We start from the raw sequence: 15,723 nt of genomic DNA on the forward strand, positions 1-15,723 counted from the left end.
GTGGAACACAGGCGGGCAAATATGACTTTGGCGCGAATTCGGCCCTCCGCCACACACCACTTGGTGGCTAGCGGAGTATATATGTAGATGTAGAGACTTTTGCAGATTTTCTTAAGTCAATGTGAATCCGTACTGAAGACGGACTTCAGTGTGCTGTCCAAATGCAGAAGCTGCAGGAAGTGAGGTGGTACAGTGGTCAGTACACTGGACTCGTATTGCCGGAGGGGATTGGGGTTGTGAGATGGGGATCAAATTCGCTTCCAGCAATCTTGATTGAGGTTTTCTGTAGTTCTCCTAAATCGCTCCAGGCACATGTCAGCGTGGTTCCTTCGAGAGAGCACAGCCGACTTCCTTCCCCACCCTTTTGTAATCTGAGCTTGTGCTCAGACACCTCGATATCGAAGTGACGTGACACTGTAGTTATCTTTCCGCATCTTCCTTTGCAGAAGCTGCCCAGAGAATACAACAGGATATTAACTGTGCAAGTAGCAAATTTGATATTCACAAGGCGAAAGGGTTGATTAGTGGTTGGTTGGTTGATTTTTGGGGAGAGGATCGAACAGCTTGGTCATTGCCCCATTGGATAAGGGTAGGATGGCGAAGGAAGTAGGCCGTGCCCTTTCAAGGGAACCATCCTGGCATGTGCCTGAAGCGATTTAAGGATATCAAGGAAAACCTAAATCAGGATGGCCAGACCCATATTTGGACTATCGTCCTCCTGAATGTGAGTCCAGTGTGCTAACCACTGCGCCAACTCACTTGGTGCTTAGCTTCGAGAGGTTGTAGAGGTTGTCTTGAGTAACAAATCGAGCATAGGAACCCGTGTCTGGAAACATCATCCAATGGAGCTACAGAGTGTCAAAATTATAGGCGCTGGCGCCTGCTACTAGGCTACCCTGTCGACAGCAAATGTGTCTTTGTGTGCGGACGGACCATAGGCTGAAAGTCTCACAATGTTGTTTGCTGTTGAGTGATCAGGAACGGTTGCCACAATCACAAGTGAAGAAATGGAGATAGCTACTGCATAGACAATCGTGGACTTTGGAATGTAACTGGATACTACAGGGAATAGGAATAAAAATATTTATTTGCCAAAAAAGGGCCCTGTGTGTTCTTCATTTTAAATTTCAGAGGATGGCTGCGCGAAATCTTCAAGGCATACAAGAAACTTGACACATGTCACTGGTAAGAGCATTTTTCCAAGTTTCAAATTGTAATACTCGTAGTGACGTAGTTGGAGATCCCACGTCTAGAAGACAGGCGTTTCATAACGTTTAGAGAAACCGTCCACTCTGTACTGTCGCTCGAAGTATTTACCTGCAGACAGACAACTCTGCTCAGAGATTTCCAAAGTGGGTTGTTGTCGCATCTTCCTAGGTTCTCCACACATAACGACGTTTGCCGCATCACAAACTGCGTCCATACTCAGGACCCATAGAGTGAGTCAAAAACTTCAGGATGTGCTCTTTCCACTGAGATGTGTCTGCTTTCTGCATGTCTCATAGTTTCTGTGCAATCGTCTTCAGAAACTCAGGATGCATTTATGAATGCCCTCATATGAAGCATTAGATGATTTTCATGGAAATCGCTTGTAGTCGAGTTGGTACCGTGTTAATTTACAAGTCTATGGTTTTGTTCTCACAAACAGAATTTTTTTCCTCTAATTTAAATTTTGTGTGTACTCATATTATCAAATCAGTGTGTTACAAACAAATACGGTGTAATTTTTTTAAATAAAGGTAAAATATTTTTATTTTTTAATTACTAATGTTATGGAAATATGTGGATACACTATCAGTTGCAATTTGGTGCAAAAACGTGAAACATAAAAGAGTAAATAAAGTATTGTTTTTATTTCTACAGACGGTGTTCCAGAAATGTTGTGACAAACTTCGAGAGGTTGTAGAGGTTATCTTGAGCAACAAATCGAGGACAGGAACCCGTGTCTGGAAACATCATCCAACGGCGCTATAGATTGTCAAAGGTATAAGCGCTGGCGCCAGCTACTAGGCTACCCCGTCAACACCAAATGTGTCTTTGTTTGCGGACAGACCATAGGCAGAAAGTCTCGCAATGTTGTTTGTTGTTGAGTGACCACCACTGGTTGCTACAATCACAAGTGAAGAAATGGAGATAGCTACTGCATAGACATGCCTTGTCTCCTACGAATATGATGCACTGTTGCCTTGGTGGATCACAGTTTCAGATATAGGTTTCAATCTACAATCAGTTTTTCTCCTGGAACCCTCTTAAATCTCCAGTATTTTTCGGTGCAGAGGAGAAGAAAACTGCAAATGGAAACTTGTGTCTGAAACTGTCATCCACCATCGCATCCATATGAGACAAGATCTGTCTGCGCAGCAACTATTGCCATGTTCTCCACTTGCATCGTGGCGATCAACTACAATCACTGAGTAACAAACAACATTGCAAGACATTCCACCTATGGTCTGTCAGCGTATAAAGTCACGTTTGCTGCCAAAGGGATGGCCTAGCGGCACGGGCCGACGTGTATAACTTCGACGCTCCAAAACGTCATAGTACGTCGTTTACAGGTTAGGTTTGCTGTTGTCTACTTGTCCCTGACGACATCCTCTACAGCCTCTGGAAGTTCGTCGCAACATTTCTGGGATGCCCTCTACAGGGTGAAAAGCATTTAAACCGACAAACTCTGGGAGGTTATAGGGGACATCAAAACGAATATTTTTCCCTAATGCCATTTTTTCCCATGAGGATTATTTAATCCGGTGGAGGCTGTATTACGCTCTTCAGTTGGTAGAGCTAGTATTACGATCTGTAGTTGTTAGAGGGCGTATTACGCTCTTCAGTTGTAGGCAACTGCTGTCCACCAGTGTAGTAGTGCATTGTCTCTGTTTACTAATGGACCGATACACCTGGAGTGAGTACACTGATACGGTTGGTGCTTACTACGTAGCGCACCACAACGGGCGAGCTGCACAGCGGGTTTATCAACAGCAATATCCTAATCGCCGTATCCCGCATCATACGACCTTTGCTGCTGCGTACCAACATCTGCGTGAGACCGGGTCATTTAGCAGATTACCTGGACAGGGACGCCGTCGCATGGTAAGAACGTTGCAATTTGAGGAAGCTGTCTTGCAGCATGTAGAGTGGGATCCTTCAATCAGCACTCGTGCAATTAAACGTAACATGGGGGCGAATCAGACGAATGTAAGAACAGTCCTTCGAGAGCAATTGTTACGTCCATTTCACATACAGCGTGTCCACAACCAGGAACCAGTTGATTATACACCCAGAGCACAGTTTTCGCAGTGGTACCTGGAACAGTGTGAAAGCATCCTACATTTCCATCCTCTGTGTTGTTTACCGATGAAGCAACGTTCGGGCGTGATGAAGTCTTTTAACACGCACAATTCGCATGTTTGGAGTGAGGACAACCCACGTGCCACAGTTACTAGCCCGCATCAAGTGCGGTTCTTCGATAATACATGGGTCGGTGTTGTTGGGGACTGTTTAATTGGGCCGTATCTGCTACCTAGGCCATTACATGGCAGGGAGTATTACAATTTTCTCGCCAGAGCATCGCCAGAATTGCTGGAAGACGTCCCACTCCCTACAAGACAACGCATGTGGTTACAACATGACGGGGCGCCGGCACAATTCAGTCGTGGTGTGCGTCGATTCGTGGACCGACGGTTCCCAGAAATGTGCATCGGCAGAGGCAGTCCTGTACCTCGATCCCCAGATATGTCCACTCTGGACTTTTTTGTGTGTGGGGAGATGCGCAACCTTGTTTACGCAACTCCTCTTGCATCAGAAGAGGATCTGGTTGCCCGGAGCAGCAGGAACAATTCAGAATACTCCTGGGGTTTTTCCTCGTGTCAGGCAGAACATGATCCTACGGTGTAACCTTTGTTTACGTGTCAATGGTGGCATTTTTGAAAATCTACTGTAATTGAAATTGGGTTGTGTTAATGTGTTGTCTCTTGGTCATAGAAAAAAGGAAAAGTGTTTGTTAGTTTAATTAATATGCCACCAGAGAAATCTTCCTCTACCGGTTTAAATACTCCTCATAGGAAAAAATGACATTAGAAAAATATATTTGTTTTGATGTCCCCTACAACGTCCCAGAGATTGTTGGTTTAAATACTTTTCACCCTGTATACTGCATAGTATTATTGGTGTATATTGCTGTTGTATGCATGTTGTATGTGAACCAGGGACCTAGAAACGACGGAGAGGCTCCGTCCCCGCCGCAGCCGCAGTGGTCCACAACCCCACGACAACTACCGTAGTCCACGTACACCCGTCTACCGCCCCAGACCGAATCCAGGGTTACTGTGCGGTTCATCCCCCAGTGGACACCCCCCCCCCCCCCCCCCCCCCCCCCCCCAGGGATCGTCTCACACCAAACGAGTGTAACCGCTATGTTTACATGCTAGAGTAATGGTGGTGTATGCGTACGTGGAGATCTTGTTTGTGCAGCAATTGCCGACATAGTGTAGCTGAGGCGGAAAAGGGGAACCACTCTGCATTCGTCGAGGCAGATGAAAAACTGCCTAAAACCATCCAAACACTGGCCGGCTCACCGGACCTCGACACAAGTTCGCCGGGCGGATTTGTGCCGGGGACCAGGCGCTCCTTCCCACTCCGGAAAGCCACACGTTAGACCGCTCGGCTAACTGGGTGGGCATGTATACAGTTTGTTTCTTAACAGTGAGGGGTATTATATGCCTGCATCAAACTGAAATTTATTTCCTAGTGATTATAGAACGCAGAACATAATTAAAAATAAAGGATGCTATTTTGATTGAAAAATTTTGACACAATTCTTGTTAATTAAGATTTTCATTTGATAAAAAGTATGAATAAAATTAAATAAAAATAAAAAGAAGGTATTACTAGCGAGAATCGAACCATCATGTTCGTGTTTACTGAACTAGTAAGCTACTGAGTCAGATACCACCAATTTCATAATGTATGTCAAATGCTTTGTGTTCAGCAGCACTGGAACATACCCTAATTTCTGTAGGTGATATTTCTGAGATCTTTTGAACAATATGTCAGACTGCTTTAGGAAACTGATCTCTGAATACTGTCACGAGTGTGTGGCCTTCTGCTTTACAGTGCAGCTGCAGCCAGTGGATCCAGCCTCTGTGGAGAAATCGGTCCTACGAGGCGGTCCGCTGACGGGCGAGTACCAGTTTCTCCAGTTGCACTTCCACTGGGGTGAGAGCGACGATATGGGCAGCGAGCACGCTGTTGATGGCTCCTAGTAAGTGGCAGCGTTAACAGAACCTTCACATATGCTGATGAGCCAAAACATAAGACCACTGACCACAGCAACTTTGTATGCCTCCTGGTGGCGTTGCAGGCACGTGACGCGGTAACAAGAGTATGTAAGCGGAGCAGACACAGATGGGGGATCACCCTAGCGAAGATATGGCTTGCAGATGCTTAAATCCATTGAGATGGTCCACTTTGACAAATGGCAGATTATTATTACACTACTGGACATTAAAATTGCTAGACCACGAAGATTGCATGCCACAGACGCGAAATTTAACCGACAGGAAGAAGAGGCTGTCATAAACAAACGAGTAGCTTTTCAGAGCATTCACACAAGGTTGGCGACGGTGGCGACACCTACAACGTGCAGACATGAGGAAAGTTTCCAACCGATTTCTCATACACAAACAGCAGTTGACCGGCGTTGCCTGGTGAAACGTTGTTGTGATGCCTCGTGTAAGGAGGAGAAATGCGTACCATCACGTTTCCGACTTTGATAAAGGTCCGATTGTAGCCTATCGCGATTGCGGTTTATCGTATCGCGACATTGCTGCTAGCGTTGGTCGAGATCCAATGACTGTTCGCAGAATATGGAATCGGTGGGTTCAGGAGGGTAATACAGAACGCCGTGCTGGATCCCAACGGCCTCGTATCACTAGCAGTCGAGATGACAGGCATCTTATCCACATGGCTGTTACGGATCGTGCAGCCACGTCTCGATCACTGAGTCAACAGATGGGGACGTTTGCAAGACAACAACCATCTGCACGAACAGTTCGACGACGTTTGCAGCAGCATGGACTATCAGCTCGGAGACCATGGCTGCGGTTACTCTCGACACTGCATCACAGACAGCATTATGATGCTCGCATCTGTGTTTGGCGATATCGCAGTGAAGGCATATTGGAAGCGTGTATTCGTCATCGCCATACTAGCGTACCACCCGGCGTGATGGAATGGGGTGCTATTGGTTACAAGTCTCGGTCACCTCTTGTTCGCATTGACGGCACTTTGAACAGTGGACTTTACATTTCAGATGTGTTACGACCTGTGGCTCTACCCTTCATTCGATCCCTGCGAAACCCTACATTTCAGCAGGATAATGCACGACCACATGTTGCAGGTCCTGTACGGCCCTTTCTGGATACAGAAAATGTTCGACTGCTGCCCTCGCCAGCACATTCTCCAGATCTCTCACCAACTGAAAACGCCTGGTCAATGGTGGCCGAGCAACTGGCTCGTCACAATACGCAAGTCACTACTCTCGATGGACTGTGGTATTGTGTTGAAGCTGCATGGGCAGCTGTAGCTGTACACGCTATCCAAGCTCTGTTTGACTCAAAGCCCAGGCGTATCAAGGCCGTTCTTATGGTCTGAGGTGGTTGTTATGGGTACTGAATCCTCAGGATGTATGCACCCAAATTGCGTGAAAATGTAATCACATATCAGTTCTAATACAATATATTTGTCCAATGAATACCCATTTATCATCTGCATTTCTTCTTGGTGTAGCAATTTTAAAGGCCAGTAGTGTATATAGAGCCTATGAACGAGTAGCTCGAAAACGGTGAAGCTGATCGAATTTTTACGTGCTACTGCCGCGAGGATCTATGAAAAGAGGTAGGACAGTGAAACTGTCACTAGGCGCTAAATGGTTGGGTGTCTACTGTGTGAGGCAGGATAGAAGGTCATCTGTGGCATCTCTGCCGAAAGAGCACAATGCTGGTGCACACACAAGTTTACAGAGTACACCGTTCATTGTGCATTGTTGAACATGGAGCTCTGCAGACGACCACCCCTACATGTTGACATGTTGACCCAACGACGGTGTCAGTTACGATTGCAGTGGTCATGGGATCATCGGGACTCGGCCGTCGATCAATGGAAACGTGTTGGCTCTTCGGGTGAATAACATTTTTGCTATACTGGGTCGACGGTCGTCTCCAGAAACGCCATCATCGAGATGAACAGTGGATCGTAACGTGCAGCGCGCCACGGTAACAGGCTGGTGGGAGCAATGTTGTGCTATGGGAGACATTCTCCTGCGCTTGTATGGGACATGTGGCAGTAATCGAAGACACGCTGACAGCTGCAAAGGACCAGCATCCGTTCATGCTTGATGTATTCCCCGATGGCGATGTCATCTTTTAGCATTATAATACCCTCTTAGCCAGAGCTGTGCAACAGTGGTTTGAGGAACATTATAGTGAACTCACGTTCGTGTCTGGACGACCAAATTCACCTGATGAAAATCCTGTGGAACCCATCTGGGTCGCATTCAGGCGCCACCACTGCCTACACAGATCTGCGGCCCATTATTTACACGAATTACATGACCTGTGTACAGACATTTAACGCCGCATACCTCCACAAACCTACCAACAAACAACCGGTCTCTTATACGCAGAATCAGTGATGTTCTAAAGCTATCAAGCAGGTGGTCATTATGTCTTGGCTCATGAGTGTAATAGCAGTGGACGCCTGAATATCGAATGTTGTGGTCTTCATTCATAAGACTGGTTTGATGCAGCTCTGCATGCTACTCTATCCTGTGTGAGTCTCTTCGTCTCCAAATAACTACTGCAGCTTATATCCTTCCGTATCTGCTTATTCTATTCATCTCTTGTTCTCCCTCTTCGATTTTTACTCTCCACACTTCACCCCAATACTACACTGACGATTCCGTAAGGCGTCACTATGTGTTGCATCAACCGACTCCTTCTATTAGTCATGTTATGCAATAATTTTCTTCTTTCCCCAGCGTAGTTTAGTATCTCCTCCTCAGTTATTCGATCAATGTATCCAGTCCTAGGCTTTATTATGTAGCAAATTATTTCGAAAGCTGCTATTCTCTTTTTGTCTGAACTGTTTATCATCCACATTTTACTTCCACACAAAAAGATAACTTCACACATACACTTTCAGAAAAGACTTCCTATCGCTGAAATTTATACCTGATGTTAACAAATTCCTATTACTGTAATTGCCAGTCTACATTTTATATCCTCCCCACTTCAGCTACCGGCATCACCTGATTTATTTCGATTTTACCGACAGTGCTGCAAAATGGTTTGAGTCTTATCTAACTGACAGGAAACAAAGGGTGTCGCTGTGAGATATCTGTGCAGTAAGCAGTCAGTCTTCATCTGATTGGGAAGTAATTAAATGTGGTGTTCCTCAAGGTTCCATCTATGGTCTGTTGCTTTTTCTTGTGTACATTACCAAACTCTCGCCTGTTACATTGACAGATGATAAGTTTGTTTTTTAGCATGTGATACAAACATTGAAATACGTAGCAAATGGCTGCTAATCAAATTTTCTCTGGCATTAGTAAACGGTTTAAAGCTAATTAACTGTCATTAAACTTTGAAAAGACCAACTATATGCACTTCAGAATGTGTAAGAGATTTCCTTCCAGCATGTGCATAACATATGATGACATGCAGATCGAAGAGGTTGACGGTGTTATCTTCTGGGATTACAACTCGATAATAGATTCAGTTGGGAAGGGCATACCACAGAATTGCTGAAGTGCATAAACAAGTCCGTATTTGCAGTGAGAATGATGTCAGATGTAGGAGATATAAATATAAAAATAACTTGCGTACTTTGCTTATTTTCATTCTATTATGTCATATGGGATTATATTCTGGGGTAATTAATCATACTGAGCAAAAGTTTTGAGCGTGCAAAAACGTGTAATAAGATTCATTTGTGGTGTAAATTCAAGACCATCATGTAGAAAGCTCTTCAAGGAACTTCGCATCCTAACCATTGCTTCATAGTATGTTTACTCTTTAACAAATTCGTTGCACGTGATATATGTCAATTTCCAACCAACAGCTCAATACATGCTATCAATACTAGGAATAAGAACAATCTACGGGAAGACCTGAAATCACTTACCTTGATCCAGAAAGTGGTCCAATATGCAGGAACACACATTTCCAATAAATTGCCAGCAACCATTAGAAACTTCGTTTCAGATAAAGCACAGTTTAAAAAGAGTTTGAAAGACTTTTTGATAGGCAGCTCCTTCTACTCTGTAAATGAATATCTTAACAGGGACAGTTAGTCCAGCTTAAGTAAAAACGTCTGTTAGATTTCAGTTTTGACAGCACTTGGTCACATAAGTCAAGATCAGATATTTTGAGCATAAATTTATTAAAAGTACATAACTATATTTCATTCTGACAGTGTATTAATTCTGTAAATATTAACTGTTCCAGTTTACTGCAAAATATTCACCTATTTTGACATCTCCTGACAGATGATCAGGGCAGTGAGCAGTATATACAAATATTTTATGTTTTTTTATTATTCTAGTTTTACTTTGTTCCAAGACATTATTGATTCTGTTCAGCTGTTATCCCAAGTCCTTTGCCACATCAGACACCATTACACTGCCACTGGCAAAAACCAAATGGCTGTAACTGTGTAATATTTTTTATGTGTTCAGTACAACTCCTGGTCACACGGACTATATCTAACAACATGCCAAGGATACGAAAGGATATGTGCAATTATCGAGTCAAGAATATTAAAAAGGCATCTTCTGCATCCTAGAATTGCTTTTGGCAAAGGATGCACATACAGAAGGTCTTAACACATAAAAATAGTCCCATAGGTATCCAGTAGCACAGACCCAATTGTTTGGAAGATGTTCATTTACAAACGTCCAAACCCCCATACTCCAATGTTCAGGTGCCTGATCATGGTCGAAGATGTAATTAATCTGTGGAACCCAGATCTATCTGTGGCACCAGTTACTGGTCAAGCACGTCTGCGTAATTGTTTGTTGAAACCTTTAGCTCACTGAAGAAAAATGGACCATACATGTTTCAGTGCTGACACCGCTTCAAACTTCAGTCAGTTACGCTGATGCTCAAACTCCTAGATAAAAATGCAAATCGAGCTTATTGAAACTTAGTTTGACGAGTTTTGTTGCTCAGGTATCGACCTGATCATAAAGTTGAAGGATTGATACTATGCAAGAAGTGTCACAATACCCACTTAACATCCATTCATATTCCACTATTGATGCAATTATAACAGCTTTGCCCAGATATAAGTTTTATTTATGTCAGTAACATGTTTGATGTTACACAAATTAGGTAAATTCTTACTTTAAATCTGGTGTTTTTGCAAAATCTGAATAACAATCTCGCAGATATACAGTTTCTGACAGAAAAATGTGTACACTCTTTGTCAGGCTCTATCGATATTGTCGTTAGATTTGAGTTATGGGTGTGTTCTAGTATGGTCTTTGGTTCAACAGATGTTAGTATTTTCATCTCAGTATTGGGAAAACAAGATGCCTGGAGCACGATTGACATTCGAGCAACGAAATTGTATTGTGAATTCGTTTTTCAAGTTCGATAAAGCCACTGAAGTGTAACGCCAGTGGAGGCGGGAGTTTGGAACAGAACCGCCAACCCTTCTAACAATTAAATGCATCATCAACAAATTTGAATTGCATGAAACGATTTGTGATAATCACAAAGGAAGACCAGTAAGACAGTATACAGCTACAAGTCCTGTTTCGTCGGCTCTCGTGTTGGAAACGTTTGTTAATTCTCCACAGAAGTCAGCTACACAATGTGCACATGAAGTGGGGGTTTGCAGAACAAGTGTGCAAAGAATTCTGAAAGCTGCAAAGTGGAAAGTTTACGTTCCACGATTACTTCACGTAATTAATGACGACGATTCTGATCGCCGAATGCAATTGTGCGAATGTTATCTGCAAATGTTAACTGATGACGAACAATTTGTGACAAAGGTAGTGTGGAGTTACGAGGCACAATTTTAACTTAATGGCACCGTGAATCGGAGTAACAGTGTGTACTGGGCACCGGAAAAACCGCATGTTTATGTAGATAAAGCGGTCAATCTACCAGGGGTTCACGTGTGTTGTGGACTATCATCTAGAGGCTTAATAGGACCCTTTCTCTTTGATGCTACTGTCACGGAGAAGAATGTTATGCACATCGATTTTGCCAGGTGTACGTGCGTTTTATGGAGCTGATGAAGAGGTCTTCTACCAACAGGATGGGGCGCCACCACACTACCACCTAGCCGTACAAGCTCTCCTGGATGACAATTTTCGAGGGAATTGGATTGGACGAAGAGGGCCCATTGAGTTCCCTCCACTGTCACCAGTTCTAACACTTAAGGAGTTTTACATGTGGGGAGCTGTGAAAGATAACGTCTATTGACGTAAGCCACGCACGCTGGAGGAACTTCGCCACGAGATTACAGCGACATGTGCGGCGACCTCCAATGTAACATTGACTGACATAGCTGCGGCGCCTGCTCGTCGTTCTGTTACATGTATAGCCGCCAACGGTGAACATTTTGAACATTTAAAGTAACCATGTGCTAAGCTGAAGGTTCACAACATGTGTGGTCAATTATTAAATGTAAAATAAATACATAAGTAATACTTTTCGTCCTTAAAGTGTGCATACATTTTTCTGGCGGTCTCTGTATTTTTTAAAATACAAAATATGAAATGTAATATTCAAAATGGTGGTCATATATTTAAGTGATGTCGAAAATTTGACTTTCTGTAATAACTTTAATGTTAGGAACTTTGAGTTGCAGTGGTTTGATTAATTGCTCTTTTGTATCAAGGAAGCTTACAGAAAGTGCCCTACGCTGTTTTTCTTGACTATTAAACCTCCATCCTCCCCTTGTTGTCGTCAGTTTCTTGAGGGCATGGCGTTGGAATCTTGACTTCTCCTGGTGTTAGGTGCCTTCTTCGTCACCATCTTTCTTATTTCATTGAATTTGGGTGGTGAATCCTCTTCAAGTTGACTTTCCCCGGAATAAGCTTATGTTTTACAACAGTGGAATCTCTTTCAGCTACAGAACCCAGATTGACGCAACCACATGCAGAATATTTCATCTCATTAGACTTGGAAGTGACTGGCAGATTGGGTTTTTATAGCTAAATGAGGCAGAAAAAGGGATACTGTGATCCAATTCCTCAGATGAGCAATAAAATTTTGTAACTGGTGTGGTACAACCCCCATCAGTTTGGCATACAGGTTTTGCAATAATTTACAAAATGTAAGGAATTTGTGAGTGAATTATTGACACTAATCAAAGTGTAAAAAAAATGAGAGGTAGTTTATGTGTTACAATCAGTTCATTAGCACATTCTTAGAAATATAAAAGTAAAATTGAAACTCTGAGAAATCATATTCTAGTAGACAAATAAACAAATATGAATTAGATGAGAATTGTTCAGTCAGTGCAGATATTGATCAGTTGTGTACTTCAGGTAAATTATGTTCAAAATTAAGGTTTGGCTGAGATCTTCTAAAATGTTTATACTTAATGCCTTCTTGTATATTACAACTTGTTTCATGAATGTAAAATTGCTTACTTTTACTCATAGGACTAATATAATTATGCCTGAAGGCTAATGTTAACCACATGAAAAGTAAATGTGATTTGAGTAAGAGCAGGAACAAATGTCCACATAATATACAGGGTGTTTCATTTAATGTGTTTGCCTCTGTAAGTTACGAAGTAATAGGCGATAGAACTATCTCCACAGACAGTGTAAGTTTCTTATGGTGACCTACCACAATAAATATTTCTGTCGCCTATTACCTCATAACTTACAGAGGCAAACACATTAAGTGAAATACCCTGTATATACATATATAAAATTTGAACTCCTTTGGGAGATTAAATTTTTAAGAAGATCTACATAAATCATGTACACACAAGCTTATGGAAGAACATTGGTGTAGCTTACAAGAATAAGCAGCTTTCCTGAAAGCGACAGTGATTAAAGCAACAAATTAGTATACATAAAAAACTACTATGTTTGTTGAAAACAAGATATGCATTTTTCTCAATTTTGTGTACCTTATTCTTGCTAAAATATGGAAGTAAGGTTTAAATTTAAAATTTCCATCCACTATATTCTAATTACATGACACTTTTATGCACAATGTGTGTTTTTAGCACACACCAATAAATTCAGAAGACAAAATTTCAGTACACTACATATTGTGTTTGCAAGCATTTCAACTGATTAGCACTCCCCTGAGTTACTATGTCTGCGAAAAGCTTCGCTTTAGAGCTTTTTCCACAAATTTGCAAGGTATGCCATCATCATACTCGTCTGTTCTATCACACTGCACGTCATTAACTTCAGTTTCTTTATTATTACTGTTAATATTAGATACACTTTCTGCTGGTTTAATATTCACTTCAAATTTTGCGATCATTCTGCTCTTGGCTACTATTTTGAAACAGAATCTCTACATCACTAAAATTCTGGTTACTATTACTCATATTTTCTTTAAAATAGTTCTAAAACATATTTTTATACTTTTTCTACCACCATGGATACAGTTACCTGATTATCGCAGTCAGTCTTTCACAAAAGGACTTAATAAGAAATGTTCCTAAATTAGTCCAAATACAGTAAAGACACCTTTCACCTTCTCCCATACCAACATCTAAATTTACACATTGTGAACTTTGCTCAGTATTTAAATGATCTCCACCTCCATTGCTATAAGAAACATGATCTCAATTAGGCATTTTTAATGTGACAAACGTCAAATAACACACATTTCCTTAGAATCCTCTACAGAATCTAACAGCTTTACAATGTCTAAGACATCATGATCTTCATCTACTAACATCATTTCTTCACTGAACGAACACAATAACCCACTTCTTCTTCATCTTCAACTGTCACATCTTCAGCATCTTTATTTACCAAATTACCTTTCAGAAAAGCGTTAGTTAACTTATTGTCTACTTTGTCCTTAGCTCTCTGCTCAAAAATAAGTAATTCTCGACTGTCCTCACCTTCTAGTCCACCCCCAAATTCTTGACTGAACAACTCATGCAACTCCCCATCTTTCAAACAATAGTCATCACATTTTGTTTCTTTACTGCTTTTATCGCTTAATTGTTCTTTCCAAAACTTACTCCAATAGTTTTCATCAGTGGTAACTGCATACATTTAAAAGATATCCACTACACTGGCATCATCATAATTCTGATTTTAACATTGCTCATTGTCAGTGGTCCCTGCATTATCACATCAAACTCTCACATTATAGACCACCAACACAGAGTCTTGAGTTTTAATAGGCAATTCTTTGCACCATTAGGTATGAAAGGTTGTTGTGGCTGACTGTACTCTTGCCATGATATACCTCTATTTTCAAACACTTGGTTACTATTCTATCTAAAATCTAGTCCTGATTACCTCACATATGTTCTCTCTCTGACTGGGAATTCCTGTAATTATTGCAACCCCTTCTACCTTCGTTATTATTAATGTTGTGATGACTGTTATTTCCCAAGTTAGGTCTCCCATAGTCAAAGTTTTGTGTATCTGTTCTCTCAGATAGCTTATTCAGCTACTCTGCATGCCTTAGGAATTGGACAACAGAATCATCATGGGTGTAAACCAAACCATAATGAGTCCTTTCAAGTAACCTCCCCTGGCTACCAGTCTGATTATAAAGTGATAGGATCAGTATCTTGTAAAAAGTGTTACAAGGTACAATGAAGAGTCGAATTCCGAAGAGCAGATAGGCGTGACTGCAATGGACTTTACTAGACTGGGTCACATCTGTCTGCCTGGCCTCACTGTTGTGAGCAGTTTTCTCCACGTCACATGCTGCATGCATCCCTGATGGCGATTGTCAGTCACGATTTGTAATACCTATGAGCCTCTATCGATTTTGCACATTGACAGGGATATTAAAAATACCAATTATATAAACTATGCATTCCTGAACATTCAATTTTGTATTTTTTGTTTACATTATGTATTACAATTTTTACTGCTCGATTTCTCCAACACTCCTTTGGACTATAGTACATATTTCCAAAAACTGTTTACTTGCTTGCAATTGTCTTTAATTGTGCTATCAACATATTCTCCAATGATGCCCTCACATGATGGGTACAAAAAAAATACTAGTAGACTGTAGCAGTAAAGTTAATGTTCTTACCAGTTTATCTTAAAAATCATGACGAACCAATATCTTTCTTCTAATTTCAGCTATGCTATGGAGATGCATATGGTATTTTCAAGAAAAGCAGCACGTGGCAAGGAGAATTCCTATAGGGAACATGGTGATGCAGCAGTATTGGCGGTCTTCCTGGAGGTATAACTGTATCCTATTAGGTGTGGTGTTCTGGTGTTCTTTCTACAGATCCATAATGAGGTGATGCTCAACAACATAGAACATCATAAATGTACAAATCTATTTTTATTCAAAGATCATCACAAACCCTGCACACACACACACACACACACACAGATATATATATATATATATATATATATATATATATATATATATATATATATATATATGTGTGTGTGTGTGTGTGTGTGTGTGTGTGCAGACTTTGTAATGGTCTTTGAATAAAAATAGATTTATATATATATATATATATATA

The 15,723-nt window shown here is 41.4% G+C and overlaps 1 protein-coding gene across 2 annotated transcripts in view; it reads left to right on the forward strand.

Annotated features, from left to right (window-relative positions):
• The window catches only part of LOC126428298 (carbonic anhydrase 1-like), a 217,305-nt gene that overhangs the window by 156,553 nt on the left and 45,029 nt on the right, over positions 1–15,723 (forward strand). For both annotated transcript variants that reach the window (XM_050090220.1, XM_050090221.1), the window contains exons 7-8: positions 5,110–5,257; positions 15,320–15,425. In XM_050090220.1, coding sequence (XP_049946177.1) covers positions 5,110–5,257; positions 15,320–15,425 — 254 coding nt within the window. The remainder of the gene's footprint in view (positions 1–5,109; positions 5,258–15,319; positions 15,426–15,723) is intronic.

Source organism: Schistocerca serialis, chromosome 12, assembly GCF_023864345.2.
Source record: "Schistocerca serialis cubense isolate TAMUIC-IGC-003099 chromosome 12, iqSchSeri2.2, whole genome shotgun sequence".
NCBI classification, from domain to species: domain Eukaryota; kingdom Metazoa; phylum Arthropoda; class Insecta; order Orthoptera; family Acrididae; genus Schistocerca; species Schistocerca serialis.